The 19,307-nt window shown below is 46.6% G+C and overlaps 2 protein-coding genes across 9 annotated transcripts in view; one reads left to right on the top strand and one right to left on the bottom strand.

The window, feature by feature from the left end:
• The window catches only part of PXYLP1 (2-phosphoxylose phosphatase 1), a 72,512-nt gene extending 69,642 nt beyond the window's left edge, over positions 1 to 2,870 (bottom strand). The window contains exon 1 of one of the 8 annotated variants that reach the window (XM_025448856.3): positions 2,771 to 2,870. Coding sequence is in view for 1 of the 8 variants with exons in the window: in XM_049099700.1 (XP_048955657.1) it covers positions 2,771 to 2,780 (10 nt within the window). In the remaining 7 variants the exon portion in view is untranslated. Of the gene's footprint in view, positions 1 to 2,341; positions 2,406 to 2,770 lie in introns of those variants that run through there. The other 7 variants (XM_025448866.3, XM_049099700.1, XM_025448860.3 and 4 more) reach the window with 7 other exon arrangements.
• The window catches only part of LOC118352064 (translation initiation factor IF-2-like), a 32,163-nt gene continuing 15,634 nt past the window's right edge, over positions 2,779 to 19,307 (top strand). Inside the window, exons 1-3 of the mRNA XM_049099882.1 lie at positions 2,779 to 2,840; positions 2,891 to 3,648; positions 4,415 to 4,562. Coding sequence (XP_048955839.1) covers positions 2,779 to 2,840; positions 2,891 to 3,648; positions 4,415 to 4,562 — 968 coding nt within the window. The remainder of the gene's footprint in view (positions 2,841 to 2,890; positions 3,649 to 4,414; positions 4,563 to 19,307) is intronic.

Below are 19,307 nucleotides of genomic sequence, written 5' to 3'. Positions count from 1 at the left end.
CACCTTGGGATAGCAGGCACCACCACCCTCTTCACCCTCTCCCTCTCTGTCTCACTCACAAACTGCAGGCATTAATTAAGCCTCTTCTAGAAAACAGATTTTCACCAGCAGTGGGAATTCTGGGTAAGAGCCAGACCCAGAGACAGAGACAGTCTGGGTAAGAAAGATAAGCCCTTGACAACCCCAAACCTGTGGGCAGTACAGGTTCTCACATCCAAGGAACACTCTGAACGCCAGCCCTTCCTGGATTCCCAACAATAGATGGCATGAGGCACTCCCACTCCGTCAGCCTCTGGTTGCACTCCCCTGGGCTGGCCTTTGACAGAGGCTGAAAAGCTGGACTTTGCTCAATGTGTCAGTGGGTCACAACCACCTCTGACATACAGAAACGTCATCGTAGAACACCAGCATCTCCCCTCCCCCCCAAACCCCCAGAGCTGCAAACCATATTGCCAGCAATGAGAAGTGGTACTCTCAGTTCTCCATGGGAAAGTTCTCTGGAGTGGACAGCAACCACTGGACTGAGGATGGTGCAATCTGAAGCAACTGGCAGGGCTCTGCAAGTGACACCTGGTCTCCCTGAGTGCTTCCTCCCATCACAGACAGGGATGAGGGATGCCTTGAGGGGGTGTGGCTTAGGCCACAGCTCAGAGGGTCTTATAGGTCAAGCTCTGCAGGCCTCATTCACTCAGCAAACAGCCTTAGGTCACCAGAGTGCCCCCCACTTCCTCACCCCAATTCTAGGATAAGGACAATTCATTTCCTTCATGGAGTTCTCAACGAGGTTAGAGACACACCTACCAGAGCCTGACCCATTAACTGAGCTCTCTGCCCCAAATAGGCATGAAAATGAGTTTCTCTCCCTTCCTCTCTCTCTCTCAAAATAAATGAATAAATAAATAAAAATAAAAATAAAAAAAGAGTTTGTCTCCAGTGACATTCCGTACTTTAAAAACAATCGATCAATTCAAGGATAATGTTTTGAAAACAGAGCAGCACAATGGAAAAAAATGTAAGTCATGGACTTGGACTAGATTCAAGAGGGGGATCCATTTTTTCCCTCAACACTAGTACTTATCACTTAAAGGGTGCCAGGCTGGGTGCTGACAGAGACGGCTCCAGCCTGAAGGCACTCCTGGCCAGTGGGGCGGCGGGCAGTCAACAACTCACCACCCAGCAGTACCATGAGGACAGAGCAGATGCCCGCAGCAGTCTCTGGGCACTCAGAGGGAGCCCACTGTGCCCCTGGACGACCTTGGGCTAATGACTTATTAATTCACTCTTCAACGCTGAAAGAATACTGAGCCGATTCCTATTCGGGCTAATCAATAGGAACAAAAAAGTCACTGATCCTGCAGCTTCACAGACGCTCCGAGTGCTGGGCTGCGAGAGGCCAAGGGGCCCATCCCGGCCCGGGTGCCCCACCGCAGCAGCCTCCGGGGCATCAGCAGGGCGGGCTGGCCAGGAGTTAATCCTGGAAGCCAAGAATCCCCCACGCGTCCTTTCTCTGAAACAGGCAATTAATTTAAGCCAAGACTTAATGGAAGCCAGGAGAAGGGCCGGGGCAGATTCAGGCGCTGGCTTTCAGGCCGCGACCCATACATCTCCACCTCCCTCTGGGGAACCCGAGGCTTCTCAAACCATCTGCTTTAACCTCTCTTCCCACAGATGTCCACCGAGCACCAGCACCTCCGAGGAGGAGCAGCTGCCCAGCTCCCCGTTTGCAGTCAGGTCACGTTTACAAGGCTGGGCCGGGCAGGGTCGGCTCTGCACTCGGGTTCACCCGGGGCGGGGGGGGGGGCGGGGGGTGCAAAAAGCTCTGCAAAAAGCGACCAATGTCCCCAAGTTGCGAAGCCCTTCCGGGCCCCGCCGGCCGTCCACCCCACGCCTCCCCACGCGTGCCGATCGAAGCCCGCACATCCCCCGATTCCACTTTTTGAAAGCCTGCGGAGAAAGCCCCCTCGCGTGCCCAGGAAGGCCCGGCCGCCGCGGGGAGGGGCCGCGAGCAGCGCAGCGACGCGGGAAACATGGCTCCGCGACCGCCCGCACCGCTCGTCCTCTAAGCAGCCACAGGTACAACCTGAAAGACCGCTGCTGCCACAAGGAGAGCCACCTGCTCGAGGCCAACTCCGTGTCTGTGCGTGTGACAAAGAGGAGACCGCGACCGACGAGCAGAAGCAACGCCGCGGGGGGGGGGGAGGCTGAGCCCCGCGGGGTCCCCCCCCCCGGCACCCGGCACCGCAGCCCGCGCGGGGTCCCCGGACTCCCTACTCCCTGCGGCGCGGGGCGCGGGCGGCGGGGCCGCCCCCCAGAGGCCGCCAGGAGGCCGCCGCCCTCTCACCTGGAGGCCGCGGGTCGGGGATCCCGGGAGCGGGAGCTCGGGCTGGAAGGAGGCGCAGGAGCGCGCGGGGCCGGCGGGGCGGGCGGGGCGGGCGGGGCGGGGGCTGGAGCCGCCGGGGGGGTGGGGGCCGAGGGCTCCCGGGTCGTCGCGATGGTGACGGGGGTGCAGAGGCTCGGAGACGCGGGTCTGCGCGGAGTCGGCGGGGCGGGGGGGGCCTGGGCGAGAAGGCGCGAGTCGGGCGCTGGGGTTTGCGGCGGGAGCCGGAGTGCAGGGGGGGACGCGGCTGCGGGGTTCGGAGCCCGCCCCGCCCCCCGCGCTACTCTCCCACCGGAGACCCTGCCCGCGCGCCCCGGGCTCCGCGCGTCCGCGGGACCCCCCGGGGCTCGATCACCCCCGCCTGCCCGCCGCGAGCCTCCGCCTCCCACTCACCTTCCTCCATGGCCCCGGCCCGGCTCCGGGCCCCGCTCCGCCGCTGCGCGCCCGCCGCCCGCTCGGCCCGGTGCGGGGGGAGGCGAGGGCGGCGCGCCCCGACCGCCCGGCAAGCCGCAGCGCCCCCTGCCGGCCCCGCGCCGCCCCGCGCCCCGCGCCCTGCGCCCCGCCGGGCGCCCTCGAGCTCCGCCCCGGAGGCGGCGATGCGGGGCGGACCCGCCCGGAGGAGGGCGCGGGAGGGTTTGCGGAGAGGACGCTGCCCCGGGAGCCCGAGCCGGCCCGCGGAGCGCGGGGGGGCCGAGGCCGGGTCACGGGCATCCCGGGCGCGTGGGCAGCGCGCGCCTCCCGCAGCCGCACTTGGCCTCGGGGGCTGCGCGCGCGCACGGGCCGGCCTGCGCCCCGCGTCCTCGGCGGCCGGGATGCGCGCGTGCCGGAGGCCCCGGCCGCCGGGGGACCCCGACCGTGCACCCGAACCCTCACGACTCCTGCCCCCCCCCCCCCCCCCCCGCCTTCCTCCGGTCTCCCTTCCGGCACCGACCACATCCGGCCGCGTGTGCCAACCGTAGACCTGCAGGCGCCCGGGGCAGTCGCGGCCGCCAAGCCCCGGCCTCGCCCCTGCCCCCCTGCCCGGGCCGCGCCGCCGCGGTGCCCCCCGCGCTGGAAGCAGAGCCGCGTAACGGGGACGCCCGCGAGGCGTGTGGTTGACCCCGACGAGATCCAGCCCGGCTGGCTCATTTCTGTCCAGTGCTGGATTCCAGCTGGTGGGAAGAACCAACGTGTTTTCTCTGTGGGAGATGATCTCACCAACTATGCCTGTCGGGCTTTTGGTGCCTGTGACCCCCGTGTCCTAGCACAGCTGGCCTTGAACAAAACACACTGTGAGTGTTTCACTCCTCTTCCCTTTCAAGAAGCCCTTTCTGGGGGAGCTCCTCGTTTGGCCTCTCCCTTCCCCCGTGTACTGATGGCTCCTACACTGTAGCACACCCAGATATTCTATCCATGTCTCTGCCCGTTCTCTGCTTTTCTGTTTAGAACTGCTCAGAATTTCCCACACCAGAGCCTTCTGCTCCCACTCCCAACCCCATCTATCCCATGTGGTGTCATCACTCCCCAGCCCATCCAGGATGCCTTCCTCCCCCTGAAGGCTCACGGTCCACTGGGTGTTTGCTTCCACACTCGGCTAGCCTGCCCTTCTCACCTCATTCCTGTGACACCCCTGCCATCCTGACTCCTTCCTGCCCCGACTGGCACACAACCCCTTCCATTCATGAAGCCAGGGCCACGTATCTCTCATGAGAAAAATCTTTTCGCTGAGCCTGGAGCATCACCCCCGACTCACCTGGTTCTCAGTCTACCCATCCCACCCAGCACCCCTCCTGCTGACTGTCCTCACACTGATTCCCGACCCCGCTCCTTTGCTGGCGCTTGTCTCCCTCCACTCACATGGATTAAGAGCACATTCTGCTGTGAATGACAGACAGTGCAATTCCCACTTCCTTAAACAAATAGACAAAAAGAATTGGTTGGCTTATGTAAATGAAAAGCCCAGGCACTGCTGCCTCAGGTCTGGATTTAGTTCTAGACACTGAAGAATCCAGAGAGTCGCCATCTCTCAGCTTTGCTTCCTTCTGCATGGGACCCCAGCAGATCCAGGCTCACAACCTCACAGCAACAAGTCCAGCAGAGAAAGAGCTTCTCTTTGTCAACCATCCCACCAGGCCTTGGGCCTGGCTCTCATCAGCAGGAGTGGGCCACCTATCCCTCCTGTTCTCCCAGCCACCGTGACCTCGAGGTAGGTTGGTTTCCTCTCCGTCTCTCAGCTGCCTTCTTGTCCCCCACAGGGAATATGTGGGTGCTCCTGGATCCCTTCTCCGCCACAGGGGGGCAAAGGTGACAGATCCTGATGGTGATCGGGAGCCATTTCCGTGAAATATGATGCACCACCACTTCACTTTGGCATATGGCATTCTGGGGCAGAGTTCCAAAGAGGAAGTAGGCACAGGGTCTCTCTGCTTTCATCTTTCTCCTTAACCTGCTGGGATTTCTTTTTCTTTTCTTTCTTTCTTTTTGTTTTTTTTTTTAAAGGTTTTATTCATTTAATAATGGGAGACACAGAGAGAGAGGCAGAGACATAGGCAGGGAGCCTGCTGCGGGACTCAATCCCAAGACCCAGGATCATGACCTGAGCCAAAGGCAGATGCTCAACCACTGAGCCAGCCACCCAGGCACCCTAGGATTTCTGTTGTCATACCATACCTCTTCCTAGATCAAGACTTGGCACAAAGGTGGCCTCAGGCCCCTCAGGGAACTTGGGCATCATGTTCTCCTTAGACTCATCACCTCCAGTCTCTTTCCTCACATTGCCCATTCCCTGAGGACTTCCATGCCACCTTCCATTCTGGAGGAGGTATCCCCTTCCTCCTGCCTGTGGACTTTAGTTCTGAGTGGTACCCATGCTGTCCTGCTTCTAGGACAGCAACACCTCATGGCTGAGCTTTATGGAAGAAGGGCTGTAAAGAAAGAAAAAGAAAAGATTCCTATGGGAAAAAAATATATGAGGAAATAATCTCAAGACCATTATTCCCATTCAACCTCTTTCCTTTGTGGTTGCTGAGGGGACAGGATGTCATCGGCTTAAAGCAGCCAGTGGTCATCTGGCCAGCACCTGGGGAAGCTGTACCAGAGATTGTAGCTGACAGAGAGGGAAGCAGAATTGAGAGGCAGCTTTCTGTCATGCCTGAAACCAGGACCTGGATTTTTTCAATTACATTGTCTAATAAATCCCCCACATCCCCCCAACAAGTTAGAATTAGATTTTCTGTCACTTGCAAGCAAAAAGTCCTGAGTACTACAAACCCATAGCACAGTGCCTGGCACGTTGGTTCCCACAGAATAGGAACTGATAAATAACCGTCGTTATAGGGATCCCTGGGTGGCGCAGCGGTTTGGCGCCTGCCTTTGGCCCAGGGCCGGATCCGGGAGACCCTGGATCGATTCCCACATCGGGCTCCCGGTGCATGGAGCCTGCTTCTCCCTCTGCCTGTGTCTCTGCCTCTCTCTCTCTCTCTCTCTCTGTGTGTGACTATCATAAATAAATAAAAATTAAAAAAAAATAACCGTCGTTATTTATCTGATAGAGGAGCAAGTGATGCCCAGTGAAGAGTGTAAAACAGAGTAGAGATGAAAATGTGTGATGCCATCGGTTCACAGCTTTGGTCCCCACCCCTCTTTTTTTTCCCAGTCTGTTCCTTTGTCCTTTCCCCATATGTCTTGGCCCACAGGGAAACTATCCAAATTCAGTGAAAGCTGAACCCATCCATCTTATAAAAACAGTCTCAGGCTCCCCCAAGTTATGAATATTCTGCTAGGCAGCTGCCATTTGCTGAATGAATATTCTGCTGACATTTGCTGCCATTTCACACAAGCAATCCCTGCCCAGACCAAGAGCAGCCAGGAGCAGGTGCCCATCTTTAGTTCAGTTTCAATTCATTAAGCAAAAATTGAACAAATATTTGTCCAGCCGCCTTTGTCTTGCACTGAAGCCTTAGAGAAACAGTGGGCTACTACCTCACCCTTAAGGGAACTTAACTACAGGGGAAGGCAAGTAGTCTAGGACAGAAGCTGAGATAAGATAACAATACCAGAGGAGGGGGTGGGTGGTTTATTTACACCGGGTCCTAAATTCCAAAGGTCTGCTGCCTGCAATCCTGCCTTCCAACAGAATTATACATCCATACAAAATACTTCCCTTGTGCCCACCACTGTATCTAGGTTACAAATATTATGTTTAAATTCCATTTATCATAGGTTTCAGTTCTCTGATGATTAAAGGACTGCCCGTTCACCGTAGAAACTTGGAAAAATACACAGGATGCAAAAATAAACACGGAAATAAAAAATATCCATAATTTATTTCTGTCGATGACTCTAGCACAGAATATCAAACTAGGCCACCGAGAGAGGAGATTGTCCGATGCAAGCTTCTACCTCACTGCTGACAACACCGGGCCTCAGGAGATAAATATCTTACAAAAGGCTAAAGGTCATTTCAGAGGTTCTTGCAAAAGTGTTGTACTCTCCCTAACACTTGCATATTTAAAAAAAAAAAATGCAGTGAGAGCCTCTCAGCTTCAGGGTGGTCTGTTCTCTATTATTTATGTATGCATGATTCATTTTACCGCTGCAATCCCTTCTCCCTGCCGCAGGCTTATTATATAAACCCCTTCCCCTCCTGAGAGCAGCTAGGGAGGGCAAATCCATTTGACCATCTATCTGGGTGAAATTTAATTAGAAAGGCAAATCTGGACGAACAGAGCACAAAATAACCACGTTAACTAAAAATAAGAGATGGCTCTGAACCTGACCTAGCGCCAAAAAAGATCACAAAGAACTGAAGTAATTTGTTGAATCATAGATCTAAATACTCATTTTTGTCTTCTAAACGCTGAGCTCAACTGAAAGATGTTTCTAAGAAAAAAAAGGAAACAAACAAGCACTAGATGAACTCATATGAATGTCATTTAGAAATCATAAAGGGACAACAAAGATTCTGGCAATCTATTTAATCTGCCAGTGTCTGGCACATATTTCATAAAACTTGGATGAATGGGGGCGCCTGGGTGGCTCATTTGGTTAAGCATCTGCTCAGGTCATGATCCTGGGGTCCTGGGGTGGAGCCCCGCATCTGGCTCACTGCTCAGCAGGGAGCCTGCTTCTTCCTTTTTCCCTCTGTCACCCCCTCCCCCTGCTTGTGCTCTCCCTCTCTGTCAAAAAAAAAAAAAAAAAAAAAGAAAAGGATGAATGGATGAATGGACCAAGAGTCCCTCCCTCTCAGTTAGAAGCCAATCAGGGGACAAGAGAAAGGAGCCTGGTGAAGCTTTCTATGGTCTCATGGGGTTCGTGTTCCTGAGAGAGGTGGGACCACGTAACACCCCAGACTTCCAGTGAAGACCCAAAACAGAAAAGATGGAAGCTAGGAAAAAGCCTTGAAATGCCAAAAGAGGGGGACCTGGGTGGCTCAGTGAGTTGAGCGTCTGTCCTCCGCTCGTGATCCTGGGATCCTGGAATCGAGTCCCACATCGGGCTCCCTGCTCAGTGGGGAGCCTGCTTCTCTTTCTCCCTGCCCCCTGCTCCTGCTCTCTGTCTGTCTCACATAAATAAATAAAATCTTAAAAATAATAAATAAAATGCCAAAAGAGGGGTGCCTGGGTGGCTCAGTCAGTTGACCAACTCTTGGTTTTGGCTCAGAGCTTGGGGTCATGATCTTAGGGTTGTGGGATGGAGCCTCAGGTCAGGTTCTGTGCTCATAGCTGGAAATTCTGTACCTCTCCCTCTCTCTTCTCCTCTGCTCCTCCCCACACCAACCCCCCACCCCGCAGTGCATGCTCTCTCTCTCAAATTAAGAAAAAAAATGCCAAAAGAAAGTCATTGCCAATGGAGAATTCTGTGCCCAAAGAACAGGGGACTAAGAACAGTCAGCTTGTCCAAAATCATGGTGAGAAAAGGGGAGATCTGGAACTAGAATCAAGGCTTCCTGAACATTTCAGGGTCCTTTTCACTGAACTAAGGTGGGTTGTTTTTTTGTTTTGTTTTATTTTGCTCCATAGATATGTCTTAAAGCACTGATGAAAAGAAAACAAGACATCTCAATATTATTTAGAGAGGAGATGAAAAAGTTTATCTTCAGTTTGATTTTTTTTTTTTTTTTGGAAATTGCATTCCAAAGCCAGTTGGGGTCACCCATACTCTCTCTCAACGTACTCAGGTTACTTATATTTTTTAACACTGGCTGAGTTGACTTGGGTTCTGAGATTCTTTGCCTCCAGCCCAGGATTCTCTGCTGAGCAACAGACAAGAACATCCAATATTTGTTCAGTGATTCCACCTGAATCTCCACAAACTCCACCATGTTTTTTTTTTTTTAAAGATTTTATTCATTTATTCATGAGAGACACACAGAGAGGGAGAAGCAGGCTCCTCACAGGGAGCCTGATGTGGGGCTCCATCCCGGGACTCAGGAATCACGCCCTGAGCTGAAGGCAGATGCTCAACCACTGAGCCACCTAGGTGTCCTACAAACTCCACCATGTTAAAAGGGAAAACTTTGTCTGATGTTCAACCTGGTGTTTCCTGTCTAGGGAATAACACATCAGCCACTTTCCCTAGTGTGAAAACTAGAGCTTGGGAGGCATCCCTCTCTCCCTCATCCCTACATCTACCTTTTCCAGCTCTTGTTAATCATACCCTGTTTAAATATTCCCCGCATTTGCCCACTGTGGTTCTCCCCATCATTGCCATCGTCCAAATCACACATCTGCTTTCTATCAGTAGAGAGTAGTTTGCGCTTTCTAGAATTTGACGTAAATTAAACCATACAGAATGCATGCTTTTTGTTTTGTTGCTGGCTTTTTTCACTTACTTAGCATAATTATTTTGACATTCAGCCATTCTAATGTGTGTATTTTTTTTAAAAGATTTTATTTACTTATTCATAGAGACAGAGAGAGAGGCAGAGACACAGGCAGAGGGAGAAGCAGGCATCATACAGAGAGCCTGACGTGGGACTTGATCCAAGGTCTCCAGGATCATGCCCTGGGCTGCCGGCGGCGTTAAACCCCTGTGCCACCAGGGCTGTCCTAATGTGTGTATTAAAAATTCGTTCTTTTTCTTGTTGAATGTTATTCCCTTTTAAAGATATACCACAATTTGTTTATCAATTCACCTTCCAATGGACATTTGCATTGTTCCCAGTTTGGGCTATTACAAATAAACCTGCTATAAACATTTGGGGACAAGTATTGGTACTTGTATTAGTGGGCACACATTTTTTTGTATTGGTACTTGTATTAGTGGGCACATGTTTCCTTTTTTTTTTTTTTTTTCTTTGATTTTAGGTAACTGTCTAGATATGGTGTGGCTGGGTCATATGGTAGGCATATGTTTAACTTTTTTTTTTTTTTTTAAGTAATCTCTGCACCCAACATGGAACTTGAACTTACAACCCTGAGATCACAAGTCCCATGCTCTACTAACTGAGCTAGCCAGGTGCCCCCATGTTTAACTTTTAAAGAAACTGCCAAATTGTTTTCTACAGTGTTTATATCATTTTACATTCTCCAGCAGTATATCAAAATTCCTGCTGCTCCATATTCTTACCAACGCTTGCTACATATGATCAGTACTTGAAATTTTAGCCATTCTGGTGGGTCTGTAGTAGTATCTCACTGTGGTTTAAATTTGCATTTCACCAGTGTTTAAAGATGTTGAGCATCTTTTCATGTACTTATATGCCATTTGTATATCTTCCTTGGTGAAGTGTCTGTTCAACCTTTAACTTATTTAATTGGGCTGTTTGTCTTATTATTGGGTCATGATTGTTCTTTATGTATTTTAGACACAAGTCTTCGTCAGACATACATTTTGCAAACAATTTCTCCAAGCCTATTTTTTTTCCAAGCCTATTGTTTGCATTTTAATTTTCATAACAATGTTTTTTAAAGGCAACATTTTTTTATTTTGATGAAGCTTAATTTGTTGATTTTTTACTTCTTAGTTCTTGATTTTTGTGTTCTCTTTAAGAAATCTTTGCCAAACCCAGTGCCAGTAGGATTTTCTCCTAACTTCTTCAGAAGTTTTACCTCTTACATTTAGGTCTATGATCCATTTCAAGTTAATTTTTGTAGAGAGTGTGAGGTCAGAGTGGAGGTTGAAATTTGCATATGATTTCCAATTGTATTGTCATCATGTGTAACCATTATCCTTTCCCTATTGATTTGCCTGGGCACCTTTGTTGAAAATCAATTGTTTTATACATGTTTGTCTATTTGTGACCTCTATACTCTGTTCCATTATTTTGTATATCTATCTTTATGGCAGTACCACACAGTCTTTATTATAGGAGTTTTGTTTTTTTTTTTAAGATTTTACTTATTTATTCATGAGAGACACCCAGAGAGAGAGAAAGGCAGAGACACAGGCAGAGGGAGAAGCAGGCTCCATGCAGGGAGCCTGACGTGGGACTCAATCTGGGGTCTCCAAGATCACACCCTGGGATGAAGGTGGTGCTAAACCGCTGAGCCACCCAGGCTGCTCGTTCTTTCTTTCTTTCTTCCTTCCTTCCTTCCTTCCTTCCTTCCTTCCTTCCTTCCTTTTTCTTTCTTTCTTTCTTCTTTCTTTTCTTTCTTTCTTTCTTTCTTTCTTTCTTTTTTTTTTTTTTAAATTTTTTTTTTTAATTTTTATTTATTTATGATAGTCACAGAGAGAGAGAGAGAGGCAGAGACACAGGCAGAGGGAGAAGCAGGCTCCATGCACCGGGAGCCCGACATGGGATTCGATCCCGGGTCTCCAGGATCGCGCCCTGGGCCAAAGGCAGGCGCTAAACCACTGCGCCACCCAGGGATCCCTCTTTCTTTCTTTCTTTCTTTCTTTCTTTCTTTCTTTCTTTCTTTCTTTCTTTCTTTCTTTCTTCTTTCTTTTTTCCAAGATTTTACTTATATAATAGCTTTATAATGAGTTGTATTTATTTTATTTTATTTTTATATTGATTGATTTTGTTACTAAGCTTTTTTTTTTTTATTGGAGTTCAATTTGCCAACATATAGCATAACACCCAATGCTCATCCCGCCAAGTGCCCCCCCTCAGTGCCCATCACCCAGTCACCCCACCCACTTCCCCTTCCACTACCCCTTGTTCATTTCCCAGAGTTAGGTGTTTCTCATGTTTTGTCACCCTCACTGATATTTTCACTCATTTTCTCTCTTTTCCCTTTATTCTCTTTCACTAATTTTTATATTCCCCAAATGAATGAGACCATATAATGTTTGTCCTTTTCCGATTGACTTATTTCACTCAACACAATACCCTCCAGGTCCCTCCACATCGAAGCAAATAGTGGGTATTTGTCATTTCTAATGGCTGAGTAATATTCCATTGTATACATAAACCACATCTTCTTTATCCATTCATCTTTCGATGGACACCGAGGCTCCTTCCACAGTCTGGCTATTGTGGCCATTGCTGCTATAAACATTGGGGTGTAGGTGTCCCGGCGTTTCACTGCATCTGTATCTTTGGGGTAAATCCCCAACAGTGCAATTGCGGGGTCATAAGGCAGATCTATTTTTAACTCTTTGAGGAACCTCCACACAGTTTTCCAGAGTGGCTGTACCAGTTCACATTCCTATAATGAGTCTTAATACTAGGTAGCACAATCCTCTGATTTTGTTCTTCTTTTTCAGAATTGTTTTGTTTTAGATCTTTTCCATTTCCATATAAATTTTAGAATCAGCTTGTGAATTTCTACAAAACACTTGCTGGGAATTTTATTGGGATTACATCAAATGTATAGATCATTTTGAGGAGGTTGAAGAACTTAATATGAAGTCTTCTGAAACATGTGCACCATATTTATTTAGGTCTTCCTTACTTTCTCTGACAATGTTTTATTGTTTTCAACGTATAGGTGTTATACACAGTTTTTGTTGAATTTACCGCCAGTGGTCCCATATATTTAATGCTGCTATAAATGGAGTTGTTTTAAAAATGTCCAATTGTGGGGATCCCTGGATGGCTCAGCGGTTTGGCGCCTGCCTTTGGCCCAGGGCGCAATCCTGGAGTCCTGGGATCGAGTCCCACGTCAGGCTCCTGGCATGGAGCCTGCTTCTCCCTCCTGTGAGAGACTCTCTATCATAAATAAATAAATAAATCTTTTTTAAAAAGTCCAATTGTTCATCAATAGTAGAGTTGATATAAATACAATTGATTTTTGTATATTGCTCTCGTATCCTGTGAACTTGCTAACCTCATTTATTAGTTCTAGTAGCTTTTGGTAGATCCGTTTAAGATTTTCTATGGAAAATCTTAATGTCATGTGTGAATAAAGAGTTCTTCTTCCTTTCCAACTGGATGCCTTTTATCTCTTTCTTACTGCACTGATTTAAACTTCTAGTAAAATGCTAAACAAGAGTGCTGAGAATGTTTATGATTTTAAAGGGTCTTTGAGTCTTTCACCATTAAGTATGATGTTATCTGTGAGCTTTTCGGTCCCTTTTATCAGGGTGAAGATATTCCTTTCTATTTCTAATTTGCTGAGAGGTTTTATCAACAATGGTATTGTTGGAGTCTGTCAGATACTTTTTATCCGTCCATTGAGATAAATAATTTTTCTCTTATCTCTGTTAATATAGTATATTATACTCATTATTTTTAAATGTTAAGCTAGTCTTGGATTCAGGGGATGAATTCCACTTGGTCATGATACATTATCCTTCTAATACATTGCTGGATTTGATTTGCTAAAATTTTGTTTAAAATTTTTGCATCTATGTTCATGAGTAATATATATATATTTTTTTTGTTCATGAGAAATATTAATCTATAGTTTTCTTGTAAAGTAATTCTCTGTTTTTGCTGTCAGACCCATGCTGGCTTCATAGAATGAATTATGAAATGCCCATTCCTATTTTAGTTTCTGGAAAATGTTGTGTAGAACAGGTGTTCTTCCTTCCTTAAATATTTGGTGGATATCACCATGAAAGCCACCTACACCTGGAGTTTCCTTTGTGGGAATTTTTGACAATGAATTTGCTTTCATAAATAGATATGATTGTCCAAAATATCTATTTCTTTTCTAGTGATGGTAGATTGTGTCTTTGAAGTAATTTGTCAATTTCATCTAAGTTGTCAAACATATTAGCATGAAGTTGTTCCCAATATTTCCTTTTCTATTGACTCCACTTTCTACCGATTTCTACCATCACAACCATCCCGCAACCCCCCCAACCCTACCAACCTCACCCCTCCCCCATCCGCTCTGGATGCTCCTTCTCAGTCCCCTTGTAGTTCTTCCTATGTTCCCTGACCTCTAGGGAGGGAGTTGAAGCCCCAAGGCCCAGTGCTGGTATCCTGCCTTCTTTTTCCCATTCATTTCCTAGATGATTTCATCCAGCCCAATAGCTCAAAATGCTGTCTAGATGTTTAGGCCTCCTAAACATCTATTTTTCCACTCAGGCCTCTCAACTCTTTTTTTTTTTTTTTTTATTAAAGATTTTACTTATTTATTCATAGAGACACACACAGAGAGAGAGAGAGACAGAGATATAGGCAGAGGGAGAAGCAGGCTCCTTGCAGGGACCCGGATGCGGGACTTGATCCTCAGACAGAGATCACGCCCTGAGCTGAAGGCAGATGCTTAACCACTGAGTCACCCAGGTTGTCCCACCCTTATCTTTTTTGTTTTTTTTTAAAGATCTTATTTATTTATTCATGAGACACACACAAAGAGAGAGAGGCAGAGACACAGGCAGAGGGAGAAGCAGGCTCCACACAGGGAACCTGATGTGGGACTTGATCCCGGGACTCTAGGATCACACCCCAGGCCAAGGCAGGTGCCTAACCACTGAGTCACCCAGGTGTCCTCACCCTTATCTTTTTAATATCTGTAGAATCTGTAGTGATTTCTCTTCTCTCATTCCTGTTATTGGTGGTTTGTGTATTTTATCTACCTTTTTTCTCTCTGCCAGATTTTATTAATTTTATTGAGCACTTCAAAAATGAGCTTTTGATTTCGTTGGTTTACTCTTGGTTTTTTGTTTCATTCACTTCTGCTCTTACACTTATTATTCACTTTCTTCTATTTACTCTGCACTTTTGTCCACCTGATTACTAAATGTAAAATTTTCAGATCATTGATTTCAGACCTCCCTTATTTTCTAATATAGGCTTTTACTGCTATACATTTTTTTTTTTTTTAAAGATTTTAGGGCAGCCTGGGTGGCTCAGCGGTTTAGCGTCACCTTTGGCCCAGGGCATGATCCCAGAGACTCGGGATCGAGTCCCACGTCGGGCTCCCTGCATGGATCCTGCTTCTCCCTCTGCCTGTGTCTCTGCCTCTCTCTCTCTCTCTCTCTTTCTCTCTCTCTCTGTGTCTCTCATGAATAAATAAATTTAAAAAAATTTTTAAAGATTTTATTCACAGAGAAAGAGAAAGGCAGAGGAAGGTGGAAAGTTTCAGAGGAAGCTGAAAAGTTGAGTTGAGCCATACGCTGGGGTGGGGTGGGAAGCAGGTCTGGGACAACTGAGGTGCTCTCTGCTGTCCTGGAGAACCAAAGATGTACCAACCCAAGCCCCTTTGAAAGAGTGACAGGCCAGCACAGTGGCAGGATGGAAGGGTGGGCAAAGACTGAAGTGGTTGCAAGAAGGCTCCAATTCTCTTTCATCCATTTATTGAGTGCTAGGACATGCCCAGCCCTGTGTTGGGCATCACTGAAGCAAGATAACACTGAATCATCACTGCCTGAGCAGTTTCAAAGACCTGTCTGGGGACATGTATGGTCTAACAAGCAACAGATTGCAATGTGATCACTTTGTGTTCAGAGGAAGAAATGTTATCCTATTTCCTATAAGGGAGAAAAGTAATGGCCAGAGAGGTCCAGTGACATGCCCAAGATGACCCAGCAATTTGGTGTTTGAGTTTGTATAAAATTAAGGCCCAGAGTAGGTTTTCACCCCCTTCCTTAGGCCTCTCATCCCTACAACCCTACCCCGCAGACCAAGAACCCCCTCACAAGTCAGAACTGTCCAGTGTACACATCATGACATCACAATTGTTCACCAGGGTCTTTTGCACAGGTCCCAAGTCCTTGGGCAGGGTCTGTACCACCCAGAACTCCCCTCACATACTCCTGATGCCTCGAGGGACTGGAACTTGTCATGCAGTAGACATGTCAGTTTGTCAGACAGCAAATGTCTCTGAATCATCCAGAGTGCCTTGCACGTGGTTGGCGATCAATAAATGCCTGCTGATCAAGTCTCTGTTAATGAATGGTGATGACTTCATTAGTGAATATTGATGGGTTTGAGACTTCTGCTCACTCTGGACAATAAGCCAGGGCTTTTGCCAAAGAAAACAGAAGAGAATTCCCAATAAGCTGTCCTATATGGACAAATCTGCAATCAATTCAGAGGAAGCAGGGCTCTTGCTGTTGTCATAGCAACTCTTAAAAAAATCTTCTTTAACAGCATCCCAGACATCAAGACTCTGAAGTAATGGCCTTTTAAAATGGATTCATATTAATAATATCTACCTGACTGAACAATGTATTTCTTTCTTTCTTTTTATTAGATGCATTATTAACTTGGGTAGCAATAAGACCTCATAAATGCAAAGTGCCCATTCAAGAACACTCCTTCCAGCTTGTAATATATAAGGATGCAACTCACCAATTCCAGGGATCCCTGTGGATAAGGAATACGCTCTATGAATGGTGATCTTCAGATTGTAGATTCTTGAAGGGTCTAGGTTGTGTGCGGGTCTCTTCTCTTAGCTGAATCCTCAAAGCCTGGGGCAGCTCATGCAGACATACAGACTAGGCTGGTCACAGGACATCAGAAGGAAGTTGGAAAAAGAATAAGTAAATTTCACAGAAGTTCTATGTAGTGCAAGAAATAAATTGCAAGAATCTTGAATCTTACAGCTTTCCTTCCCCAGTGTCAACTTTGGACATTGGTTTAAAAATATTCAGTGTTTATTGAGCAAGTAATAATCACTTCTTGGCCTTTGGGCTAAGATCAAGTATATTGAGCAAGTAATGAGGCGGATAGAATCTAAATTAGCCTCCAGTGATCTCCACCTCCTTGTATTCACAACCTTGTGTAACCCTCTTACTTCGAATGTGAGCAGGAACTGTGAGTTACTTTTAACCAATATGGTAAAGGTGACAAATGACACTTCCGTGATTACATTACATAAAATGTAACTTTTGTTTTGTTAACTGACTCTCTCCCTTGCTGTTTTTTTTTTTTTAAAGATTTTATTTATTTATTCATAGAGACACAGAGAGAGAGAGAGAGAGGCAGAGACACAGGCAGAGGGAGAATCAGGCTCCACACAGAGAGCCCGACGTGGGACTCGATCCAGGGCGGTGCTAAACCCCTGCACCACCAGGGATGCCCTCCCTTGCTGGTTTTGATGAAGCAAGGTGTCATATTGTGAGCTAAGCTATGGAGAGATCTGTTGGCAAGCAATGGGTCTAGAGACCCGCTGGCAAGCTAGAGGGCAGACTCTAGCCAACAGCCAGAAAGGAACGGAGACCCTAAGTCTAACAGCCCCAAGGAACTGAATCTTCCCAATAACCATAAGAGCTTGGAGGTAGATTCTTCCCCAATCAGATATTCAGGTAAGACTCCAACCCTAGCCAAATCCTTAATTGCAGCCTCGTGAGAAGTCCTGAAGCAGAGGACTCAGCTAAGCCATGCCTGGATTCTTGATTCACACAAACTCTGAGATAATAAATGTATATTGTTCTAAGCCATTACCTTGTGTATGCAGCAATAGATAACTAATACAAACACCTGCTAATGTTCTTTTTTCAGAATTTAAATTCAATTAATTAACATATAGTATATTATTAGTTTCGGAGGTAGAGTTCAGTTATTCATCAGCTGCATATAACACCCACTGCTCCTTACATCATGTGCCCTGCTTAATGTCCATTGCCCAGTTATCCCATCTCCCTCCACCTCCCCTCCAGCAACCCTCAGTTTGTTTCCTATAGTCAAGAGTCTCTTACAGTTTGTCTCCCTCTCTGATTTTGTCTTTTTTTTTTAATTTATTTTTTATTGGTGTTCAATTTACTAACATACAGAATAACCCCCAGTGCCCGTCACCCATTCACTCCCACCCCCCGCCCTCCTCCCCTTCTACCACCCCTAGTTCGTTTCCCAGAGTTAGCAGTCTTTACGTTCTGTCTCCCTTTCTAATATTTCCCACACATTTCTTCTCCCTTCCCTTATATTCCCTTTCACTATTATTTATATTCCCCAAATGAATGAGAACATATAATGTTTGTCCTTCTCCGACTGGCTTACTTCACTCAGCATAATACCCTCCAGTTCCATCCACGTTGAAGCAAATGGTGGGTATTTGTCATTTCTAATAGCTGAGTAATATTCCATCGTATACATAAACCACATCTTCTTTATCCATTCATCTTTCGTTGGACACCGAGGCTCCTTCCACAGTTTGGCTATCGTGGCCATTGCTGCTATAAACATCGGGGTGCAGGTGTCCCGGCGTTTCATTGCATTTGTCTCTTTGGGGTAAATCCCCAACAGTGCAATTGCTGGGTCGTAGGGCAGGTATATTTTTAACTGTTTGAGGAACCTCCACACAGTTTTCCAGAGTGGCTGCACCAGTTCACATTCCCACCAACAGTGTATGAGGGTTCCCTTTTCTCCGCATCCTCTCCAACATTGGTTGTTTCCTGTCTTGTTAATTTTCCCCATTCTCACTGGTGTGAGGTGGTATCTCATTGTGGTTTTGATTTGTATTTCCCTGATGGCAAGTGATGCAGAGCATTTTCTCATGTGCGTGTTGGCCATGTCTATGTCTTCCTCTGTGAGATTTCTGTTCATGTCTTTTGCCCATTTCATGATTGGATTGTTTGTTTCTTTGGTGTTGAGTTTGATAAGTTCTTTATAGATCTTGGAAACTAGCCCTTTATCTGATATGTCATTTGCAAATATCTTCTCCCATTCTGTAGGTTGTCTTTGAGTTTTGTTGACTGTATCCTTTGCTGTGCAAAAGCTTCTTATCTTGATCAAGTCCCAATAGTTCATTTTTGCTTTTGTTTCTTTTGCCTTCGTGGATGTATCTTGCAAGAAGTTACTATGGCCGAGTTCAAAAAGGGTGTTGCCTGTGTTCTTCTCTAGGATTTTGATGGAATCTTGTCTCACATTTAGATCTTTCATCCATTTTGAGTTTATCTTTGTGTATGGTGAAAGAGAGTGGTCTAGTTTCATTCTTCTACATGTGGATGTCCAATTTTCCCAGCACCATTTATTGAAGAGACTGTCTTTCTTCCAATGGATAGTCTTTCCTCCTTTATCAAATATTAGTTGCCCATAAAGTTCAGGGTCCACTTCTGGATTCTCTATTCTGTTCCACTGATCTATGTGTCTGTTTTTGTGCCAGTACCACACTGTCTTGATGACCAGAGCTTTGTAGTACAACCTGAAATCTGGCATTGTGATGCCCCCAGATATGGTTTTCTTTTTTAAAATTCCCCTGGCTATTCGGGGTCTTTTATGATTCCACACAAATCTTAAAATTATTTGTTCTAACTCTCTGAAGAAAGTCCATGGTATTTTGATAGGGATTGCATTAAACGTGTATATTGCCCTGGGTAACATTGACATTTTCACAATATTAATTCTGCCAATCCATGAGCATGGAATATTTTTCCATTTCTTTGTGTCTTCCTCAATTTCTTTCAGAAGTGTTCTATAGTTTTGAGGGTATAGATCCTTTACATCTTTGGTTAGGTTTATTCCTAGGTATCTTATGCTTTTGGGTGCAATTGTAAATGGGATTGACTCCTTAATTTCTCTTTCTTCAGTCTCATTGTTAGTGTATAGAAATGCCACTGACTTCTGGGCATTGATTTTGTATCCTGCCACGCTACCGAATTGCTGTATGAGTTCTAGCAATCTTGGGGTGGAGACTTTTGGGTTTTCTATGTAGAGTATCATGTCATCGGC

Source organism: Canis lupus, chromosome 23 (genome assembly GCF_003254725.2).
Source record: "Canis lupus dingo isolate Sandy chromosome 23, ASM325472v2, whole genome shotgun sequence".
Classification (NCBI taxonomy): Eukaryota; Metazoa; Chordata; class Mammalia; order Carnivora; family Canidae; genus Canis; species Canis lupus.
The sequence above is the reverse complement of the archived record's forward strand: the minus strand, read 5'-3'. Positions and strand labels throughout refer to the sequence as shown.